We start from the raw sequence: 18,571 nt of genomic DNA, 5'->3' as shown, positions 1-18,571 counted from the left end.
CAAACATTGAATAAGTAAATGTGTACATCAGATATAGATCATCTACATCAGGGGTCTCAAACTCAATTTGCCTGGGGGCCACTGGATGCAGAGTCTGGGTGAGGCTGGGTCGCAAGAAAAGATTTCTTAAAAAAATTATTTTTAAATGTCTTTATTTTTATTTTCAACACAAAATAAAATCAAAATATAAATGAACAAAATGAGAATTAAGTAAATAAATAAGTCATAAGTAATAACAAGAGAGGAGAAGTCTAGCAAAACTCCTAGCCATTATGGACAACACCTCCCACCCACTACACTCGGACCTTGCGGGGAGAATGAGCATGTTCAGTGGAAGGCTCAGACTCCCAAAATGCAACACGGAACGACACAGGAGGTCCTTCATACGGACAGCCATCAGACTGTATAATGCATATGTTCCTTGACTGCACTTAAATGTAGATTATATGTAGTATATGTAGAATATATTTATATTATTTATATATTATATATATAATATACTATATATATTATACTATTTATTGTTATTCTTGTCTATTGTGAGCGAACTGTGGTGCTGAATTTCCCCCAGGGATCAATAAAGTACTTTCTATTCTATTCTATTCTAACAATAATAATTTCATTTCTCCAGTCAGCAACAATATACACATACACATATTGTGCAACCCGGTTGGCTCGCTGTGGAGTTTACATTTACGGTAGCACAATTAGCCCCGATCACGACTAACGTGTTACACGTCCGATTCGCCCAGCGACTCTCTGTCGGAGTATCAGCGCTGGGGTCCAGTGCACCACACTTTTGTAGTGAGTGACAGAGAGCGAGAGAGCAAGAGAGAGAGAGCGCGCGAGAGAGCGAGCGAGGGAGGCAGGGAGGGAGGAAGAGCGCGTGCGGGTCTCGTGGAAAAGCAGCAAAACGTTTCTCTGCTTGCATCACGCAAGTGACATCAATGTTCGGCCCTCGAGAGCCATATACCACACCGTGATTGATAGAATTCTGGGTATTTGTTCTGTTGTGTTTATGTTGTGTTTAGGTGCGGATGTTCTCCCAAAATGTGTTTGTCATTCTTGTTTGGTGTGGGTTCACAATGTGGCGCATATTTGTAACATTGATAAAGTTTTTTTTATACGGCCACCCTCAGTGTGACATGTATGACTGTTGACTAAGTATGCATTGCAGTCACTTACGTGTGTCTGTTGAAGCCGCATATAACATATGACTGTGCAGGCACATTGTTTGTATGGAGAAAATGTGGACGCTAATCCTTGTGTCTTCAATAATGATGTCGTCAACTGACGGGTGAAAATCGGGAGGGTTGGCAAGAATGCTTCAGCTCCGCACACAGCGCTGTCAAGTGCCATTCATATAAAACTCGCGGGCCGCACTAACATTAAACGTTCATATTAAGGTGGGGGCCGCACAATAACGTCTCGCGGGCCGCAATTGGCCCGCGGGCCGCATGTTTGAGACCCCTGATCTACATCAACAACCTGATTTGTCTGAGTGGCTGCACAGGACCGATTAAAAAATATATATATATATATATATATATATATATATATATATATATATATATATATATATATATATATATATATATATATATATATATATATATATATATATATATATATATATATATATATATATGTATATATATATATGTATATATATATATGTATATATATATATATATATATTAAAAATAAAAAAAAATTTTTTTTTTTTATAATTTATTTTTTTTAATAATTTTTTTTTTTACATAAACATACATACATATATATATATATATATATATATATATATATATATATATATATATATATATATATATATATATATATATATATATATATATATATATAAATTATTAAGAATAAAATACATAATAGACCATATATATTATACTGATTAAAAAACTGATTGTGGCGGTCCGCTCCCTGTATGATCAGTGCCAGAGTTTGGTCCGCATTGCCGGCAGTAAGTCAGACACGTTTCCAGTGAGGGTTGGACTCCGCCAAGGCTGCCCTTTGTCACCGATTCTGTTCATAACTTTTATGGACAGAATTTCTAGGCGCAGTCAAGGCGTTGAGGGGATCTGGTTTGGTGGCTGCAGGATTAGGTCTCTGCTTTTTGCAGATGATGTGGCTTCATCTGGCCAGGATCTTGCAGATGATGATGGCTTCATCTGGCCAGGATCTTCAGCTCTCACTGGATCGGTTCGCAGCTGAGTGTGAAGCGACTGGGATGAGAATCAGCACCTCCAAGTCCGAGTCCATGGTTCTCGCCCGGAAAAGGGTGGAGTGCCATCTCCGGGTTGCGGAGGAGACCCTGCCCCAAGTGGAGGAGTTCAAGTACCTAGGAGTCTTGTTCACGAGTGAGGGAAGAGTGGATGGTGAGATCGACAGGCGGATCGGTGCGGCGTCTTCAGTAATGCGGACGCTGTATCGATCCGTGGTGGTGAAGAAGGAGCTGAGCCGGAAGGCAAAGCTCTCAATTTACCGGTCGATCTACGTTCCCATCCTCACCTATGGTCATGAGCTTTGGGTTATGACCGAAAGGACAAGATCACGGGTACAAGCGGCCGAAATGAGTTTCTTCCGCTGGGTGGCGGGTCTCTCCCTTAGAGATAGGGTGAGAAGCTCTGCCATCCGGGGGGAGCTCAAAGTAAAGCCGCTGCTCCTCCACATCGAGAGGAGCCAGTTTAGGTGGTTTGGCCATCTGGTCAGGATGCCACCCGAGGTGTTTAGGGCACGTCCGACCGGTAGGAGGCCACGGGGAGGACCCAGGACACGTTGGGAAGACTATGTCTCCCGGCTGGCCTGGGAACGCCTCGGGATCCCCCGGGAAGAGCTGGACGAAGTGGCTGGGGAGAGGGAAGTCTGGGTTTCCCTGCTTAGGCTGCTGCCCCCGCGACCCGACCTCGGATAAGCGGAAGAAGATGGATGGATGGATGGATGGAAAACATTGTTTCTTTCTACAATAAAAACTTATTTGAAAAAGGTTTTTAATATATATATTATTGGTGTTCAAAACCATCTATTTTCCAATTAATCGCAATTAATATTATTGAATTTTTTTTTTTAATAAAAAAAAAAAATATATATATATATATATATATATATATATATATATATATATATATATATATATATATATATATATATATATATATATATATATATATATATATTCACAGTATATATATATATATATTTTTTGCATACAAACACCAAAAAAAAACTATATATACATACATATATATATATATATATATATATATATATATATATATATATATATATATATATATATATATATATATATATATATATATATATATATATTTATTTATTTATTTATATTTTATTTTTTTATACATACAATATATATATAAATATTTTTATTTTATTTTTTTGGTGTTTGTATGCAAAAAAAAAAAAAAATGTTTATATATATATATATATTATTATTTTTTATTTTTTTGTATAAAAAAAATAATAAATTCAATAATATTAATTACGATTGATTGGAAAATAGATGGTTTTGAACACCAATAATATATATATTAAAAACCTGTTTCAAATAAGTTTTTATTGTAGAAAGAAACAATGTTTTTTATCCGTATAATATATATTGTCTATTATGTATTTTATTTTTAGTAATTTATACATATACATACACATACATACACATACATATATATGTATATATATATATACATATACACATACATATATATATATATATATATATATATACACATATATACATACATACATACATACATACATACATACATACGTATGTATGTATGTACGTATGTTTGTATATGGGGGCGGTATGGCGTAGTGCAGGGGTGGGCAATTAATTTTCACCGGGGGCCGCATAAGCAACCCGAGCACTGCTGGAGGGCCACACGACAATATTTCAATTAAATTTTGCTCAATATTATTTTTGATATACCGTAAGATAAATAATAATGATGATAATAATAATAATAATTAATAATAATAATAATAATTTAATTTAACCTAACTTAACTTTATACAAAAGCAGATTGCTTTTGATGGTTACTTTATCCTGCATTATCCAACATTTTTCCCCATCAGATTTGGACAACCATCTGTTGTTAAAAAATAGTTTTTAATCATATTTATTTGATATTGTTTTTTATATTGGTTTTATATGTAATTTTTTTTTCTTTTTATTCAGTCATTGGTGGAGCTAAGGATAATATTTGAATATTGTTTGTAATATTATTTTGCAGCACTTTGGAAACATTTTGTTGTTTAAATGTGCTATATAAATAAAGTGGATTGGATTGTCACACCTGCCAGCTTGTCCCAACACGCATTTACCTCTGTGAACAAGTCATTACCTGTGGTTGTCTCTTTAATTGACTGCATCAGAGCTCTCATCCAAAGTTAGCGAAAAACAATCCATGTCTCCGGGCATTATCAGCGCAACAAAGTCCAATAAGCACTCCTTAATAAACTCTCCGTCAGAAAATGCCTTACTTTTTCTGGCGCTTTTGTGAGAAATGACGAAACTTGTCCTGACAGCTGCATCTCTGGGGGTGTGAAATATGGCACAAAGTCCTTGTTGGGTTTGCAGTTTTACCATCACAGATCAGCCTCCCTTGCGCGCGCTTCATCAGACACATTCCGGTATTTTCCCTCGTGTTTCATCGTGTAGTGGCGATTAAAATGATATTTAAACACAGCAACCTGTGTACCACACATTAAGCACACGGCTTTACCATTAATTTATGTAAAGAAATACTTGGCAGTCCATCTCTTGTTGGAAACACGCCAATCCTCATCAACTTTTCTTTTTTTAGCGTCTCATCACTTGTCTCTATGCACCTTCCCTCACAGGTTCCCCCCGGACATACGGCATAAATAACACATTTCAAAATAAAAGCAGCACAGTTGTATTGCGCGCACGACATAGATGTTTTTTAAACTTTATTTTGTAATTTGTAATTGCGCCGTTCAATTCACTCACAATCGCACACGCGCATACGTCCACACGGAAGTAATACAAATAACGCTTTTCAAAACAAAAGCAGCACCGTTGTATTGCACACTCGACATAGATACTTTTTAAAATTTATTTTGTAATTTATGATTGGCCTCACGCGGGCCGGACAGGGATGCGCAAAGGGCCGGATGCGGCCCGCGGGCCGTACAATGCCCAGGTCTGGCGTAGTGGGTAGAGCGGCCGTGCCAGAAACCTGAGGGCTGCAGGTTCGCTCCCCGCCTCTTGACATCCAAATCACTGCCGTTGTGTCCTTGGGCAGGACACTTCACCCTTGCCCCCGGTGCCGCTCACACTGGTGAATGAATGATAGGTGGTGGTCGGAGGACGCAAACTGGCAGTCTCGCTTCCGTCAGTCTACCCCAGGGCAGCTGTGGCTACAAATGTTGCTTACCACCACCAGGTGTGAATGAATGATGGGTTCCCACTTCTCTGTGAAGCGCTTTGAGTGTCTAATAATAGAAAAGTGCGATATAAAATCTAATCCATTATTATTATTATTATATTATGAACATGAATAATCATATTACAGTATCTGTAAATTATTAGCCAACATTTCATGTTTTGTTTGTACACAGCGAGCCAGACAGCGTATGTACTGTAGTTGTACTAACAATCACGACGTGCTGCGTGTATCATGATCGATATTATAACGACTTATTCGACGGACAGTTGTGTGTTTAGTCCAGCTGGCCGGGTGACGTTTTTTTTCCGGTTGATTTGGGCAAGCACTCCATTTATGTCGAAATAGCTTGAGCCAAAGTTCCACGTTTACAGCGCCAAAGTCACTTTCGCCTCACTCTCCCGGTTTCCGTCTGCTCCGACGTCTCACCCTTCCTTCGTGCTGGCTTCTATAAGCGACAGTTCATCCTCCGTATATTCAGGTTCAAAAAGATAAGGTGGTGAATCCTCATTTGTCCAAAATGAGCTGTCTTTGTTGTTTACTACCAAGTCTGCCATGATGAGAACACACATTTGTTGCCGGAAGTCGGAAGTGCGTTGCTATGGAAATGGAAATAAATGCGCAGAGGAATTACCGTATTTTCCGGACCATAGGGCGCACCGGAATATAAGGCGCACTGCCGATGAGCGGGTCTATTAAGGTCTATTTTCATACACAAGGCGCACTGGATTATAAGGCGCATTAAGGGAGTCATATTATGTTTGTTTTTTTCTAAATGTAAAAGACTTCTTTGTGGTCTACATAACATGTGATGGTGGTTCTTTGCTCAAAATGTTGCATAGATCAGTGTTTTTCAACCTTTTTTGAGGCAAGGCACATTTTTTTCATTAAAAAAATCTGGAGGCACACCACCAGCAGAATATATATGTATATATACTTTTTTTTTTTTTTTTTTAATACAAACACCAAAAAAAAATAAAAAAATAAAAAAATATATATATATATATATATTTTTATTTTATTTTATTTTTTATTTTTTTTGCATACAAACACCAAAAAAAATAAATAAAATAAAAAAAATATTTACAAAATTTAAAAAAAAAAATATATATATATATATATTTTTTTTATATATATATATATATATATATATATATATATATATATATATATATATATATATATATATATATATATATATATATATATATATAAAATTTAATATTTTTTTTATTTTTTTTGGTGTTTGTATGCAAAAAAAAAAAAAAATATATATATATATATATATATATATATATATATATATATATATATATATATATATATATATATATATATATATATATGTATATATATACATAGTATTTTTTAATTTTTTTTTGTTTTTTGTTTTTTTTGCATACAAACACCAAAAAAAAATAAAAAAATGAAACTCCTTATTTTGAGTTTGTTGGTGTTTTCCTGTGTGTAGTGCTTTAGTTCTTGTCTGTATGTGGAGGTAAATTATGGAATGGATTAAGTAAGGAAATAAACAATGTAGTAATATGATTGAGTTTAAGAAACTGTTTAAACTCAAAAGTGTTTAGAAAGTACAAAGAAAAAGAATCATGATAAACATTCTGAACTTATTGATAATCTTATCCATCTCACTATATGAAATTCAACTTACTTCACTATTTATTATTATTATTGTTGTGTTATTATTTACGGAATATATTGTGAATAAATTGAGAACAGGAAGTGAACAAAAGTGTTAGCATTTTCTACGTAATGGAAAAGGGGTGGGATTAAATAAACTCGGCTTCCTTCTGCTCCTTTTCGAACATGTTAAAAATAAAAACTGGAAACTGTGATGAATCATGTTGTAATTGTTGGAAATAAACTCAAGCCATAACCATAGTGAAAAAGTGTATTACACATATAGGGAGTAATCCCTTTTTTATTTCTTTTTTTTTTCTTTTCTTTTTTTTGACAGTACAATCGCTAATTCGAAAAATTAAAGTCAGGTTTATGGGGCGTGACATAATTGACCCAATTTTCCCAGTATGAAGTAAATTTCTCCAATTTATAATTAATAAAGGCAGTTATCTTCTCCATTTTATATTATATTACTCCCTATATGTGTATATGTATGTATGTATATATATATTTATATGTATGTATGTGTGTGTGAATGTATATATATATATATATATATATATATATATATATATATATATATATATATATATATATATATATATATATATATATATATATATATATATATATATATGTGTATCTGTTTATATTTTATTTTATTTCTGATTATTATTATTATTAATGTATTATTATTTCCTTCTTTTTTCTTTTTTTTCTGTTTATTTAATCGATGTATTTGTAGATATTACTTAGTTTTTTTTGTTGTTTCTTTCTTTTTGGGGGGGGGTGTATGGATGGGATATAAACAAAAATATTTTGACATTTAGGGCAGACAATAGATATATGATTTATGTGAATATGATGTAATGGATAGGAATGTCTGATGCTGGATGTCAATAAAAATAAAAAATTAAATTAAAAAATTAAAAGTGTGTTACAAGTGAGTACTGCTGCAACAATGGTTAAGAAACACCGCTTTAGAGCGATGCCTGTTTAGACCTGCACTCTAACAATGCATTAGCATGAACATATTTTGGGGTGTTTTTCTCCGAGCTGAATTGATGGGGGGGGGGGGGGGATGCTGGAGTTCCTCTGCAGTGTGCTATTTCACTAAGACTAATTAAATTCCTGCTCACCCACCCACCCCCCATTTACCCCCCAATGTTCTGCACTAATGATTAAACACACACACACACACAGAGTTGTAATACACGAGCTACAGCGTGAAAAATGAATGTTGTTTAATGATTAATTGATTCTCTGATCATTTTTTCTGAGGGTAAAGTCACAAGGTTAAAACCCGACGATAAGAATCTGGAGCTTTTGGGATTCGCTGAACGTGACAGCCGGACTGTGTCGGACTGCAGCGGCGTGCAGGTTTCACCCTGAGGGCGCACATAGGAGCACACCTCGCATGATGTCACACTAAAGCAGTGTTTTTCAACCACTGTGAGATACAATCTGGTGTGCCGTGGGATATTATGTACTTTCACCTATTTGGGTTAAAAATATTTTTTGCAAACCAGTAATTAGAGATGTCCGATAATGGCTTTTTTGCCGATATCCGATATTCTGATATTGTCCAACTCTTAATTACCGATTCCGATATCAACCGATACCGATATATACAGTCGTGGAATTAAGACATTATTATGCCTAATTTTGTTGTGATGCCCCGGCTGGATGCATTAAACAATGTAACAAGGTTTTCCAAAATAAATCAACTCAAGTTATGGAAAAAAAAATGCCAACATGGCACTGCCATATTTATTATTGAAGTCACAAAGTGCATCTTTTTTTTTTAACATGCCTCAATACAGCAGCTTGGAATTTGGGACATGCTCTCCCTGAGAGAGCATGAGGAGGTTAAGGTGGGCAGGGTTGGGGGTAGCGGGGGGTGTATATTGTAGCGTCCCGGAAGAGTTAGTGCTGCAAGGGGTTCTGGGTATTTGTTGTGTTGTGTTTATGTTGTGTTACGGTGCGGATGTTCTCCCGAAATGTGTTTGTCATTCTTGTTTGGTGTGGGTTCACAGTGTGGCGCATATTTGTAACAGTGTTAAAGTTGTTTATACGCCTACCCTCAGTGTGACCTGTATGGCTGTTGATCAAGTATGCATTGCATTCACTTATGTGTAGGGATGATGTTTGATAAGGAATTATCGAGTTCGAGCCTATTATCGAATCCTCTTATCGAACCGATTCCTTATCGATTCTCTTATCGAGTCCAGATAGGTTGTTGTATATGGAAAAAACACACACAATATTTGGTTTAACAAAAGCTCACTTTTATTATATAATAAAAAAATAAAATCGAATAAATAAATAAATATTGACTGTTACCCACCTAAAAAAATTAAATTGAATAAAATAAATAAATATTGACTGTTGTTACCCAAAGTATATTAAGTGGGATTTTTCATTAAAACAAATATATACAGTAACACAAAAACAACCTGTCTCTGTGATCACTATAGGTGTATAAATAATAATATAGTGTTAAATAAAATCAGTCCCTTGGGCACAAAACTGAAAATAATACAGCTCTCCAAAAAGTGCACTTCTGCTGCTATTTGACATAACTGTTTGTTATGATGCTTTGACATTTTTGCACTTTATTTCTTTATTGAAAGAAAATTCTATGAAGAGAAAAGTTCTTTGCAAATGTGGTTACAATGCTAAAAAATGAAAAGTTAAAGCTAAAAAAAGAAATACACTTTATTGAGTTAACATTATTTCTTTATAGGGGGAAAAATGTTATGAGCGAGAGAATATAACAACTACACTACCCAGCATGCAACGGGAGTTACGAGCATGCGCGGTAGCCCCGAAAAGTGTTGCATGTTGCCACGCTGTGAAAGTAAACGTCAAGAACTCAGCCAACACGCCTCGTCTGCATTATTTATAATTAGACAGACAACACATCTACAGTGTGATTTTGTTTTGTTTACAAGGAAAGAAAAACAAAAGTTAAAAAAGGGAGATGTGTTGTATATAAATGTATGTGCTGCGGTTGCTTTAAGAACGTTGCGACAGCTGCCGTAAACGAGGTGCGTTGCTAGCCTGGTTGCTGTTTCCGGTTGGTCGTAAAAGTGTTCGTCATGTGTTTGTACCCTGCTCAAATCTCTCAGTAAAGTTATTTGATGGATGATAGCTTTTGTTTTGAACTTTATTACACCTTGGAGCGCTTTTTCCCGTCCATTGTTTTCCTGCTTTCGCTATCTGCGCCTAATGACTGAGCTACGTGACGTCAATTCTTGTGATGTCCCACGGAGCATTTCTGGTCGTGACGGGATTCGAATAAAGAATCAACTCTTTTCCTTTACTATAGTGGTCTCGATAACGGGTACCGGTTCTCAAAAAGGGATTCGAGTCCGAGGACTCGGTTCTTTTCTTATCAAACAACCGGGAAAACCGGTTTCGAGTATCATCCCTACTTATGTGTGTATAAAAGCCGCATATATTATGTGACAGGGCCGGCACGCTGTTTGTATGGAGGAAAAGCGGAAGTGACGACAGGTTGTAGAGGATGCTAATGGCAGGGCCTTTAAGGCATGCCCCCAATAATGTTGTCCGGGTGGAAATCGGGAGAATGGTTGCCCCGGGAGATTTTCGGGAGGGGCACTGAATTTCGGGAGTCTCCCGGGAAAATCGGGAGGTTGAAACCGATACCGATAATTTCCGTTATTACATTTTAAAGCATTCATCAGCAGGACATCTCTGTGCAGAACAAAACTAAAACCGAACTGGCTGCAAAGTAAACAGAAACAGAATGCTGGACGACAGCAAAGACTTACTGCGGAGCAAAGGCGGCATCCACGAAGTACATCCGAACATGACATGACAATCAACAATGTCCCCACAAAGAAGGATAGCAACAACTTAAATATTCTTGATTGCAAAAACAAAGTAGATGTGGGGAATATCGCTCAAAGGAAGACATGAAACTGCCACAGGAAAACACCAACAAAACAGGAAAAGCCACCGAAATAGGAGCGCGAGACAAGAACTAAAACACTACACACAGGAAAACAGCAAAAAACTCAAAATAAGTCACAGGGGTGATGTGACAGGTGGTGACAGTACACCTACTTTGAGACAAGAGCTATATTGATACATGCTTGGTTATGGTTTAAAGTCATATCGACTTTTTATTGTCTACTGAGTTTCATTTTTTAATGATTTCTGCTGGTGGTGTGCCTCCGGATTTTTTCAATGAAAAAAAAATGCGCCTTGGCTCAAAAAAAAGGTTGAAAAACACAGCTTTAATGATGAATTGGTTCCTTCATCATTTTTTGAGGGTAAAGTCAAAAGGTCAAAACCGGCGATAAGAATTTGGAGCTTTTGGGATCGCTGAACGTGACAGCCGGACTGTGTCGGACTGCAGCGGCGTGCAGGTTTCACCCTCAGGGCGCACATAGGCGCACACCTCGCATGATATCACACTGAAGGGGAGGAAGAAGGCTGAACGGATTCAAGATCGTTACCGTGTCACTTTAATTGGACAAGAGGCGTGTTTAATTGACTCAAGGGGCTTTTAATTCAATAGTGAAGATGAAATATTTTAAACACTGGGGAAAATATATTATATAAAAAATATATAAAATATATTGTGCATAAGATATGCATAATATACTGTATATAATATATGATGCATAATATATAAAATATAATGTGCATAACAGCATTACAGACCACTAGAAGAAAACAGTATGTGCACAAAATAGAAGAAAATAAAAACATAGAAAAAAAATATTAAATATATTGTGCATAAGATATGCAGAATATAATATGCATAATATATAATACATATAATATATAATACATAATGTATAAAATATAATGTGCACAAGAACACTACAGACCACTAGAAGAAAACAGTATGTGCACAAAATAGAAGAAAATAAAGACATAGAAAAAATATATAAAATATATTGTGCATAAGATATGCATAATATAATATGCATAATATGTAATATATATAATATATAATGCATAATATATCAAATATAATGTGCATAAGAGCACTACAGACCACTAGAAGAAAACAGTATGTGCACAAAATAGAAGAAAATAAAGAAATAGAAAAAATATATAAAATGTATTGTGCATAATATAATATGCATAATATATATAACATATAATATATAATGCATAATATATAAAATGTAATGTGCATAAGAGCACTACAGACCACTAGAAGAAAACAGTATGTGCACAAAATAGAAGAAAATAAAGACATAGAAAAAATATATAAAATATATTGTGCATAAGATATGCATAATATAATATGCATAATATGTAATATATATAATATATAATGCATAATATATAAAATATAATGTGCATAAGAGCACTACAGACCACTAGAAGAAAACAGTATGTGCACAAAATAGATGAAAATAAAGACACAGAAAAAATATATAAAATATATTGTGCATAAGATATGCATAATGTCATATGAATAATATGTAATAAAATATATAATGCATAATATATAAAATATAATGTGCATAAGAGCACTACAGACCACCAGAAGAAAACTATGTGTGCACGAAATAGAAGAAAATAAAGACATAGAAAAAATATATAAAATATATTGTGCATAAGATATGCATAATATAATATGCATAATATATAATATATAAAATATAATGTGCATAAGAGCACTACAGACCACTAGAAGAAAACAGTATGTGCACAAAATAAAGACATAGAAAAAATATATTGTGAACATTGATTGATTGATTGATAAGATATGCGTAATATAATATGCATAATATATAATATATAATGCATAATATATCAAATATAATGTGCATAAGAGCACTACATACCACTAGAAGAAAACAGTATGTGCACAAAATAGAAGAAAATAAAGACATAGAAAAATATATATATTATATATTGTGCATAAGATATGCATAATATATAATATATATAATATATAATGCATAATATATTAAATATAATGTGCATAAGAACACTACAGACCACTAGAAGAAAACAGTATGTGCACAAAATAGAAGAAAATAAAGACATGAACAATGTACATAAGCAACATGCATTAAAATGAAGACATCAAAAATGCATATAAACATAAAAAATTTTGTTTGCATGATGATAACAAAAAATGTTTTAAAGTCTTGAAAAAAAATAGCAGCATGTGTTTATAATAAACAATGTAATAGATACCCCAGTATGGGTAAAACTATAGGACATAATATTAAGTAAAAAATGAGACAATATGAATAATATAAGACAATGGACACTATAACAATGGAGTGCATTTAGCCATAAAGCACATAGTTCTGCTAGTAGATGCATAACAACAAAGCTTCACTCTCCCTGCATTGATTTGTGGACACCATCAATGAAATCCATCACTCACACGCGTGGAAGAAAAGGCACCATCATCCTCCCCCTGCGTCCCCCCTCATCCTCATCCCCACTCCACTGTGCCCAAACTATGCATGTAGTATCAAATACAACATAGGGGGATAGAGGGTGGTCTTACCTGGCCGCAGCACACCGGCAGCCAGAGGCAGGCTCCCCCGATCAAGCACAACAGCCGCCGGCCACTGAGAGCCATCTTTTACCCGCCCTGCAGCTGCGTGTGTCCGTCAGAGCGCGTAGCCGCTCCTTCGCTCCCGTGGCCGCGCGCCCCAGCACGCCCCCTGCTGGAGGAGGAGGAGGAGGATGATGACGATGATGATGATGCTGAGGAGGAGGAGGAGGGTGGCGTTTAGGGAGGTAGAGCGCAGGGTGCGGCAGTAAAAAAAAAAAAAATGGGATGGAGAACACGCGGGCGCGCGCACACACGCACATGCATGCGCACCCTTGCAGGAAATATGTTGAGCTCTGCAGAAAAATGTCCTTCTCTCTTTTTTGCTCTCTGTATGCAAATTCATGTCAAATTTTAAACACCTCACTTTTTTTAACTGTCATAAATACAGTTGTGGTCAAAAGTTTACATACACTCGTGAAGAACATTCAAGTTAAAGTTAAAGTATTAATGATTGTCACACACTAGGGATGTCCGATAATAGACTGCCGATATTATCGGCCGATAAATGCTTTAAAATGTAATACTCGATATTATCGCTATCGGTTTCAAAATTATCGGTATCGGTTTCACAGAGTAAAATTTATGGCTTTTTAAAACTGTCAATACTTAGACTTTGGCGTGGTTTGTTTTCCCATGGTGCAAAGGAAAGTTGGCGCGGGCAAGGCGTGAATGTAAGTACATATTTATTTATAACACTAACAAACTACAAAAAAAGGAAGCAAACAAAAGGCGCGCACAATGGCGGAGAACAAACTTGACTAATGAAAACAAAAGACTAGCACAAAGGCAATTAACTATGAACACGAAACAAAAACACTTACTGTGGCATGGCATGAAGCATGAACTATAATAAACAGGAATCTCATGGGTAGCAGAGGTAGTATTGATGGATAGGATAGATCAGGGGTCACCAACGCAGTGCCCGCGGGCACCAGGTAGCCCGTAAGGACCAGATGAGTAGCCCGCTGGCCTGTTCTAAAAATAGCTCAAATAGCAGCACTTACCAGTGAGCTGCCTCTTTTTTTAAAATTGTATTTATTTACTAGCAAGCTGGTCTCGCTTTGCTCGACATTTTTAATTCTAAGAGAGACAAAACTCAAATAGAATTTGAAAATCCAAGAAAATATTTTAAAGACTTGGTCTTCACTTGTTTAGATAAATTCATTAATTTTTTTACTTTGCTTGTTATAACTTTCAGAAAGACAATTTTAGAGAAAAAATACAACCTTAAAAATTATTTTCGGATTTTTAAACACATATACCTTTTTACCTTTTAAATTCCTTCCTCTTCTTTCCTGACAATTTAAATCAATGTTCAAGTAATTTTTTTTTTATTGTAAAGAATAAATACATTTTAATTTAATTCTTCATTTTAGCTTGTGTTTTTTTGACGAAGAATATTTGTGAAATATTTCCTCAAACGTATAATGATTAAAATTCAAAACAATTATTCTGGCAAATGTAGAAAATCTGTAGAATCAAATGTAAATCTTATTTCAAAGTCTTTTGAATTTCTTTTAAAATTTTTGTTCTGGAAAATCTAGAAGAAATAATGATTCGTCTTTGTTAGAAATATAGCTTGGTCCAATTTGTTATATATTCTAACAAAGTGCAGATTGGATTTTAACCTATTTAAAACATCAAAATTCTAAAATTAATCTTAATCAGGAAAAATTACTAATGATGTTCCATAAATTATTTTTTTAATTTTTTCAAAAAGATTCGAATTAGCTACTTTTTCTCTTCTTTTTTTCGGTTGAATTTTGAATTTTAAAGAGTCGAAATTGAAGATAAACTATGTTTCAAAATTTAATTGTCATTTTTTTTCGTGTTTTCTCCTCTTTTAAACCGTTCAATTAAGTGTAAACATCATTAATTATTAATAGAAACATAGAGTCAAAGGTAAATTGAGCAAATTGGCTATTTCTGGCAATTTATTTAAGTGTGTATCAAACTGGTAGCCCTTCGCATTAATCAGTACCCAAAAAGTAGCTCTTGCTTTCAAAAAGGTTGGTGACCCCTGGGATAGATGATGTCACCAGGACGAACAACAGAAACAGACCGGCTTAAATAGCAGTGACATGATCAGTGAAAACAGGTGCGTGACTCAAAACGTGAAACAGGTGCGTGACATGACAGGTGAAAAACTAATGGGTTGCTATGGGGACAAAACAAACAAAAGTGCACAAAGTGTCCAAAAACAAAACCGAACATGACTAAAACAAAACATGATCACACAGACATGACAAAAACACCCCTGTGTACACGGACGTAGGGAGAAGTACAGAGCGCCAATAACCCTTAAAGGCACTGCCTTTAAGTCACATAATATCTACGGATTTTCGCACACACGCACAAGTGAATGCAAGGCATACTTGGTCAACAGCCATACAGGTCACACTGAGGCTGGCCGTATAAACAACTTTAACACGGTTACAAATATGCGCCACACTGTGGGAGAACATCCGCACCGTAACACAACATAAACACAACAGAACAAATACCCAGAACCCCTTGCAGCACTAACTCTTCCGGAACGCTACAATATTCGGAGGTCTCAAGGTTGGCAAGTATGCTCTAATATTCTCTGGACTGAAGCTGTGTGCCTTCATTGTTTTTGTAGCTGTTGTTTTGAGGCATGTTTAAAAAATAAATAAAATAATGCACTTGGTGAAAGTCAAAGTATAGTATTGACTTCAATAATAAATATGGCAGTGCCATGTTGGCATTTTTTCCCGTAACTTGAGTTGATTTATTTTGGAAAACCTTGTTACATTGTTTAATGCATCCAGCGGGGCATCACAACAAAATTAGGCACAATAATGTGTTAATTCCACGACTGTATATATCGGTATCGGTTGATATCGGAATCGGTAATTAAGAGTTGGACAATATCGGATATCGGCAAAAAAGCCATTATCGGACATCTCTATCACACACACACTAGGTGTGGCGAAATTATTCTCTGCATTTGACCCATCACCCTTGATCACCCCCCTGGGTGGTGAGGGGAGCAGTGGGCAGCAGCAGTGAACAGCAGCAGTGGCCGCGCCCGGGAATCATTTTTGGTGATTTAACCCCCAATTCCAACTAGGGATGTCCGATAATATCGGCCTGCCGATATAATTGGCCAATAAATGCGTTAAAATGTAATATCGGAAATTATCGGTATCGGTTTTTTTATTATCTGTATCGTTTTTTTTGTTTGTTTGTTTTTTAAATCCACATAAAAAACACAAGATACACTTACAATTAGTGCACCAACCCAAAAAACCTCCCTCCCCCCATTTCTTTCTGTTATCAATATTCTGGTTCCTATCAATATATATCAATACAGTCTGCAAGGGATACAGTCCGTAAGCACACATGATTGTGCGTGCTGCTGTTCCACTAATAGTACTAACCTTTAACAGTTAATTCTACTCATTTTCATTCATTACTAGTTTCTATGTAACTGTTTTTATATTGTTTTACTTTCTTTTTAATTCAAGAAAATGTTTTTAATTTAGTTATCTTATTTTATTTTATTTTTTTGAAAAAGTACCTTATCTTCACCATACATGGTTGTCCAAATTAGGCATAATAATGTGTTAATTCCACGACTGCATGTATCGGTTGATATCGGTATCGGTAATTAAAGAGTTGGACAATATCGGAATATCGGATATCGGCAAAAAGCCATTATCGGACATCCCTAATTCCAACCCTTGATGCTGATTGCCAAGCAGGGAGGTAATGGGTCCCATTTTTATAGTCTTTGGTATGACTCGGCCGGGGTTTGAACTCAGAACCACTCTAACCACTAGGCCACTGAGTAGGTTTACTTACTTTGGAGTGTTTTTTGAGTCCATTGGCATTTTTTGACTATTTTAATTAGAGATAAATGTAATATCGGAAATTATCGATATCGTTGTTGTTTTTTATTGGTATGGTTTTTTAATTTTTTTATTAAATCAACATAAAAAAACACAAGACACACTTACAATTAGTGCACCAACCCCAAAAAACCTCCCTCCCCCATTTACACTCATTCACACAAAAGGGTTGTTTCTTTCTGTTATTAATATTCTGGTTCCTACATTATATATCAATATATATCAATACAGTCTACAAGGGATACAGTCCGTAAATAGTACTAACCTTTAACAGTTGATTTTACTCATTTTCATTAATTACTAGTTTCTGTTTTTATATTGTTTTACTTTCTTTTTAATTCAAGAAAATGTTTTTAATTTAGTTATCTTATTTTTTTATTTTTTTTTAAAAAGGACCTTATCTTCACCATACCTGATTGTCCAAATTAGGCATAATAATGTGTTAATTCCACGACTGTATATATCGGTATCGGTTTATATCAGTATCAGTTGATATCGGTAATTAAGAGTTGGACAATATCGGATATCAGCAAATAAGCCATTATTGGACATCCCTAATTTTAATCCATCAGATGGCAGATGACCATTATGAAACACCGACACAGTATCAGTGCGGTGTCAATACATACATCTAATGAGTGTGCCACACACTCACCTATTTGTACCCGTCACTACTACATCTGGTGCAGTGATGATATGCTGTTTGTTGTGTCCCTCAATTTACTTTCATTCGTCAACACGTTTATTGACCAAAATGAGAAATAAAATAAGTGAACTTTTTTGTGTTCTGGAAGTAAACACAAGTTGTCCGCCACGTTTGATGCCGATTGAAGCGGTGGGAAACGATGAAAGTGCAGCCTTTTCGTACTTGTCAGCAGCATTTCCGCCTCTTCTGTTTTCATGGAAACATTTCCATCCGATGATGTGAAGGAGCAGGAAAATGTCCTTTTTCTCGTCTTTCCAGGTGACTTCACACCATCACGCTGGTCTTGCAAGGCGACCATGATCCCGTGCTGCGTTCAGGTACGGCCTACACGCAAACTGGA

The 18,571-nt window shown here is 35.3% G+C and overlaps 1 protein-coding gene across 1 annotated transcript in view; it reads right to left on the bottom strand.

Annotated features, from left to right (window-relative positions):
* Nucleotides 1–13,677, bottom strand: part of LOC133656430 (neurotrypsin-like) — a 75,600-nt gene extending 61,923 nt beyond the window's left edge. Inside the window, exon 1 of the mRNA XM_062057508.1 lies at nucleotides 13,600–13,677. Coding sequence (XP_061913492.1) covers nucleotides 13,600–13,674 — 75 coding nt within the window. The 5' untranslated portion in view covers nucleotides 13,675–13,677. The remainder of the gene's footprint in view (nucleotides 1–13,599) is intronic.
* Between the last annotated feature and the right edge of the window lie 4,894 nt (nucleotides 13,678–18,571).

The sequence above is a fragment of the Entelurus aequoreus genome, linkage group LG08 (genome assembly GCF_033978785.1).
Source record: "Entelurus aequoreus isolate RoL-2023_Sb linkage group LG08, RoL_Eaeq_v1.1, whole genome shotgun sequence".
Lineage (NCBI taxonomy): Eukaryota > Metazoa > Chordata > Actinopteri > Syngnathiformes > Syngnathidae > Entelurus > Entelurus aequoreus.
This window is presented reverse-complemented; position numbering and strand designations above follow the sequence as displayed.